The sequence below is a fragment of the Tupaia chinensis genome, unplaced genomic scaffold (assembly GCF_000334495.1).
Source record: "Tupaia chinensis unplaced genomic scaffold, TupChi_1.0 Scaffold000178_1, whole genome shotgun sequence".
In the NCBI taxonomy this organism is placed as follows: domain Eukaryota; kingdom Metazoa; phylum Chordata; class Mammalia; order Scandentia; family Tupaiidae; genus Tupaia; species Tupaia belangeri.
In genome coordinates this window covers 1,434,227-1,440,477 of record NW_006159653.1, presented here as the reverse complement: position 1 = coordinate 1,440,477, position 6,251 = coordinate 1,434,227, and the positions used below count along the sequence as shown (strand labels likewise).

The window sequence follows — 6,251 nt, the reverse complement described above, 5'->3', positions numbered from 1 at the left end:
GGCCCCCCGCCGGGCTGCCCCTGCAGCCTGGCAGGGCCAGATACGGCCTCGGCGGGTCCATGTGCAGCCAGGGGCCTAGGTGGTGCCGAGCAGCCCGTTCTGCATGCACCGAGGGGCAGAGCTGTGGTGACAGGAGGAGCCCTCTGGGTGTGGCCCCCACCTGCGGGACTTTCCCACGTGCACCCGTGCCTGGTGGGATGACTTGTTGCTGTTGCTGAAGGGCACTTGTGCTCACCAGAGAGAGACGGAGAGAGAGAGAGTGCTGCCCCGGGGAACGGTCCCACTGCAGTCCCTTCTCCCATTCCTCCCTCCCCTGGAGATGAGGGAAGTGTGCAAGGAGCCTGGCCTGTCCACGTCAGTGGGGCTGGGACCTGAGCTCCGCAGTTGCCCACGTGTGGTCCCACTGCCTTAGCCGGCGTGCCGCTGGCCTCCCATCGCAGTGTTAGGAAGTGGCTCCCTGCGTAACGAGAGGAAGGCTGAGGCCGGCAGGCAGCACGCTGGGTAAGATGCCGCACTCCCACACCTGTTTGAGTCCTGGGCCCAGCCATGTCTTCATGCCCAAAACCCCAGGAGGAGAGTGGAGAAGGGATTATGGTACAGTCATTCTTCCTGGGGGTGATTTCTCACTTTCTCTCTCTCTGTCTCTCCAGTGAGCACACATGCCTTATGGGGAAAAAAATCTTAACAATGAAAAAGAAAAGAGAACTAAGCACACACGTCCACATCTGTCCCTAAAGATATACGGGCTTTAAAAGCTCACCATGTGGGTCAGCTAGCTGGTGGTGTGGAGGTTAAGGTGGCTGGATCCTAGAAGGCTGCGTGCACTGTTCAAGTCCTAGACCCTGCAGCTTGAGAAGCACCCCAGGGGCGTGCGCATACGTGCGCATACATGCCCAGCACCCTGGAGGGCAGACCCGCCACTCTCTCTTGCTCTCCCCCCACTCCCTCCCTCCCCCTCTCTCGCTCTCGCTCTCTTTCCCACTCCCTCCCTCTCTCCCTCCCTCTCTCCCTCCCTCTGCTCTCTGTCTCCAGCTAGCAAATTGTAAATGAGTGTGAGCCAGGGGACTCAGCATCCTGAGCCCGGCCATGTAGGGCTGCATGGCCTGCGTAGGAAGTCCAGGCTGAGAAGCAGAGAAGCAGCTGACGCCCTGTGAACAGAGGCCTCAGGGTGCCCAGAAGGAGTCCTGGCTCTGCCCTGCCAAGAGGGATAGAGGACAGTCAGCTTGGGGAGGTGTGCACTGGCCCTTCCTTCTCTTCCTCCCTGCAGAGAGGCGAAGGTGCACTGCAGCTGCAAGAACCTGGCCGAGCTGGTCCCCGGCGGGGGTGGCCTCACGTCTCTCAGGTGCAACGCCAGTGGGAACAAGATCAGCATCCTCCTCAGCAAGGTGCATGCGTGGTGGGGCGGCGCGTGCATGGCGGGTCCTGCTGCCTGTTCAAGCCGGCGGGCCTACAGGGAACGCGTTCACACCACGGCCTCTGGGCCTCCTGTTCTTGCAGCGAAATCGCCCTCAGTTTTTGTAAGGTTTTGTTTTAAGAGGTTTTTGCCTTGGGACCAGCAGTTAGCGTAATGGCTATGTCGCTGGACTCCCATGTAGTCGACCAGGGTTCGCGTCCCAGACCCAGTGGCTTAAACTCACACCGGGCACGTGTGCGTGTGTGCCCAAGATCCCGGGAGGAGAATGGAGGAGAAGGGAATGTGGCATGACCATCCCCCCGGGGGGGTGATTTCTCGCTTTCTGTCTCTCTGTCTCTGTCTTTCTGGCGAGTGCATGCGCCCTATAGCAAAAACTTCTCAAAAAAAAAATAAATAAATAAATACAAAGAAATGTAATATAATGTAAAGTTGTATGTGACTTAATATAATATAAACAAGATTATGATGATAATAAATTTTTGAAAAACAGGTTTTTCCTTAGGGTGCATGCACTTTCCCCGGACAGAAGCAGTGAGAGGGAAGGTGAGAAATCACCCCGGGGAGATGCCACCCCACAGTCCCGTCACTCTCCTTCCGGGATCATGGGCACACACGCATATGCCTGGCGTGAGTCTCGAGCACAGGTGGCCGTGTGGGAGTGCAGTGACGTGCTACACCACCTGCTGCCCCCTTGTGTTAAGTTTTACCCATTTCTCCCACAAACGAGACAGAGAGGCAGCACCCGGCAGGGTCCTGACACAGCAGTCCCCCAGCTCCTCCCGGCACGGGCAGCCCCGGGCCTTGCGTGCACAGGGAGGGCTGCGACTTGAGCCGGGAACCTTCCCGTATCCAGCATGACCACCGCCGAGCCCGTACGCTTTTCAGTGCCAGGATGTTTGCTACTTTCTGTACCCGTTTAGGTGGTTTCTGCCCTCAGCGTGGGCAGTGCAGCCCTGCCACTCCCCTGCCCTGCAGTGCGGTCCCCACACCCCACCCCTCCATCAGCCTCCTTCCTCTGTCCCTGTCCTACGTCTCCCGCCTCGTCCTTGGACCTCCCTGCTAGTCCAGCCGTGCCTTGCCCTCAGCTCTTCCCGCCTGGTGTCTCATGTCCTCGGAAATGGTTCCTTCGAGCAGGCCCTCCCCGCTTTCTGGCTTTTTCCTTCACTACCTACTAAGTGCCTTTTGGCAGGACAGGGGAGCGAGGCCTGCCAAAGGGTTGCCTTTAGCACCTTGCGTAGAGAAATGTGGAGGGGGCTGGGGAGACCCCGGGAGGGTGTGGAAGGAAGCAGCGGGTGGGCTGGTGGCCTTCGCTCACGCTCTCCCGTGTGGGATGAGTGCCCACTGCCCTGCAGTGGCGCTGCCATGGCACAAGCTCAGCCAGGCAGCTGAGGTGGTGCCAGTGCTTGGTGAGCCCCTGAACCGGTGAGAGCTGGGAAGGAGAGCCTTGGGGGGCAGGGAGGCCTCCTGGGGAGGCCAGGGCAGAGACCGGCACGGTGGGAGGGTCCCAGGCTGTGGACTTGCAGGTTCAGGACCCGTGCTGGCTGGGCATGGCAGGACCAGGAAGGGCCCACAGAGGAGCATGGCGTCCGGATCTCCCTCCCAGAGGGGCCCCCACATGTGCCGAGTGGCCCCGGCAGCGTCTGCGACCACTGACCCTCCTGGTACCTTCTCTCTCCTCTAGGCCGATGATAGCCCCGATTCCAGAGTCTGCATCTATGACGTTGAAACGGACACAGCAGCTGTCCTGGACCTCCAGACGGGGCACGTTGACCAGGGAGAGGCCCTGTCTCTCAGTGGGCAGGAGGCCGATAGGTGAGGTGGCGGTTCGGGGGCTTTGGGGAGCGGTGCTCAGCACTTCCGTGTGTAGGCAGCCCCTCTGCGTTAGCCGTCACGGCGCCAGGGCAGCAGGGGCAGCGGGGGTGGGCCTGCATCCCGGCACTGCTCTGCAGTTAGTTGGGCAGGGACATGGCGATCTGGGAGGGCTGTCGTCAGAGCAGCTGTGCCCACCTCTCTGCCGGCACGAAGGCACGTGTCCCTGTAGAGAGCACTGTCCAGAAAAGCCGACGTGCAGCTGTGACACGCAGTAGGGCCATCCGAGCGCCCACGCGCTGACCTCTGCTCCCGAGGCGTGGTCAGAGGGCTGTCAGGGCTCACGCTGCCCGCGGATCAGAGCCCAGCGCACGGTGAGCGGCCTTCGGAGGGACGCTGCAGCAGGGCGGACATGGGGCAGGGAGGCCAGCCTTACCCGCAGCCCACGAAGCGAGGGAGCAGCTAGTGCTGGCTCGGGCCTGTTCCTCCGCCACCCGCTCTCGCTTTCCTCACTGCCTGCCTCTCAACCAACCCCTTCCTGGACTCCCCCACCTCCCTCTGCCACACCCCTTCCTCCGCTGATCCTTTCCGGAACGTTCTTTCCCCCAGGGCTTTCCTTGCAGCGCCTCACCTCCTCAGCGCCGCTGTCCAGCTGCAATGGTCACCAGGACTGTGGCAGCTGCGGCCCCGTTTCCCAGGGTCTGGTTCTCAGGGGCGCCTCCGCCTGGGCTTCTAGGTCCGACACCTGGTAACCCACCCTACCCTAACTCGCTGCCCTTCTCCACCTGTCTGTGTCCCCTGCCAGGCCAGCCTGACTTCCAAGGGGCCACCTTGTGCCTGGGGTGAGGCTCTCAGTGAGCACCTCCCCGCGAGCCCACCGCCAGCCTGGGAGCCCCTGGTGTCCCCTGCCAGGACTAGGCCTTGCCCCACATGGCCACCGTGGTCAGGGAGCCCCAGGAGGGCTGTGCTGCCCTAGGACAGCAGGCAAGGCCACCGTCGTCCTCCCCCAGGCACCTGCCCATGGGGGGTCTTAGCCACTCTGCCCGCGGCTCAGCTTGTCTCGTGCTCATGGGGTCCTGGGCCCATGAAACGTGGGAGGTGTAGAGAAGGGGGCACGACACACCCAGGTCCTGACGCACCAGGTGGTGGCGTCCATGCCATCAGCAGGCGTGCCTCCCACCGTGGGGCCTGCCTCCAGCCTTGGAAAGGCAGGGCTGCCACCGGAGCCCAGGACCCACCCAGGACCTGGGTCTGAGCACCATGTCCTTCACCCTCCAGCTGGCTGTGACCTGCGTCCCGAGTGGGCCCCACGGGTGCTCGACAGTGGGGGGCAAAGGTCCTGTGGGCACTGAGCCCCACCTAGTCGGGGCCTCACTGTGACCAGCAGGAGCCCGCTTGGCCAGACGGAGGCAGCCGGAGCCCTGCCCAATGGTGGCACCACACCCTCTCTTCCAGGAGCCTCGTCTTGGCGGAGGAAAGGCTGGTGGGCCGTGTGCCCGTGAGCCACTGCTGGGATCGGGGCGAGCCCCGACTCTTCGTGTGCGAGGCCGTGCGGGAGGTACCGGGTGCCCCGCCACAGTGTACAGACAAGAGGCCCGCCAGGGACAGCGCCAGCTCCACGGTACTGTTGCACCACGTCACGGTGATGTGGCTCCTGCAGGGCTTACAGCCTCCAGGGCATGTCTGCGGAGTGTTCCGGGGAAAACCTCGCCTTCACCAAGGCGCTTCCTACTGGGCACCCCCCTTCCTCCTGTGCTCCTGGACCTGGCCCTCCCCGCTGAGTGCACCACCTCCTGGGGCCTCCCACCTCCAAGCCAGTGAGCTCATGGGGCCTGCTCTGCCCGGAGCCTCCCTCTGCCCGGGCCTCGCTCTGCCCGGAGCCCTGGCCCCTTCCATAGAGCTGGGAGCTGACACTTTCTGGGTCCTGTACCTCATGGGCATCCCCCGGGAAGCTGGTGGTCTGTGCATACCCCATAGCCTGGCGAGCAGTTTCAGTGCAGAGCCCTGGGCAGGTCAGCGAAGGGTACACAGCCCAGCCGCAGGCCCTCTGCGAAGGTGTTCCTCCCAGGCCAGGGGCTCTGCCACTGTCCAGAGGCAGACCCCATTCTCGGGTCCGGAACGCCAAGTGGGCATGTGTATTCAGATGGCATCTCTGTCCCTGGGACCAGGGGTCTTCTCGCAGAGAGCGAGTCTGGTGCCCGCCCAGGCCAGCAGGGCGGACGGGGTCTGCGATGGTGGCGGTGCCGATCTGACCGAGGCTGCATCGTCCTCCTGAGGACGATGCGGAGGGTGAGCACGATGCTCAGTGTAGCAAGGGCTCTGCCTCTGTGGACCCCGCATTGTGTCTGGGAGCCGCGCAGGTGATGCACACCCCGAATTGCGATGACAAAGCCCCATACGCAGTCCTGGCCGTGCAGAGCTTGTGCCTGGAGAGCAGAGGTCCCTGGTCGTTATCGCCCTTGGGTTGTTTTGTTTTTTTTTTTTGGAGAGGTTTTCGCTATAGGGCGCGTGCGCTCACCAGACAGACAGACAGAGACAGAGAGACAGAAAGTGAGAAATCACCCCCCATGGGGGATGGTCACACCGCAATCCCTTCTCCTCCATTCTCCTCTCGGGATCTTGGGCACGCACGCACACGCACCCGGCGTGAGTTTTAAGCCACCGGTCTGGGACGCGAACCGCGGTCGACTACGTGGGAATCCAGTGACATAGTCATTACGCTAACTACTGGTCCCCATCCCTTGGGGTTTTTAAATCAGCTCAGGGCGGGGTGGTCACTGGGCAGCCTGGTGGTGACAGACCGAGGAGTCGCCTCCTTCCGGAAGGTGCTGGGCTCTCCCCGGCAGCTGCCTTGGCCCTGCCAGGGAAGGCCGTCTGTCCGCGTGTGGGCGCGCCTCCCTCTGCCTGCGCTGCACGCCGTGGCCGTGAGGACAGGAACTGGAAGCCCCGTGGGGACACTGGCCGCTGAACTGAAGAGTGCTTTCCTCACCCCAGGAGGAGGTTTTGGTTCTCTCTTTCTTTGTCTCGG

General features: G+C 62.6%; 1 protein-coding gene across 1 annotated transcript in view; it reads left to right on the top strand.

The window, feature by feature from the left end:
• The window catches only part of IFT140 (intraflagellar transport 140), a gene marked incomplete in the record, with an annotated part of 90,850 nt that overhangs the window by 36,217 nt on the left and 48,382 nt on the right, over nt 1-6,251 (top strand). The window contains 4 exon segments of the mRNA XM_027771038.1: nt 1,268-1,385; nt 3,096-3,226; nt 4,679-4,844; nt 6,218-6,229. Of these exon segments, the coding sequence (XP_027626839.1) occupies nt 1,268-1,385; nt 3,096-3,226; nt 4,679-4,844; nt 6,218-6,229 (427 nt within the window).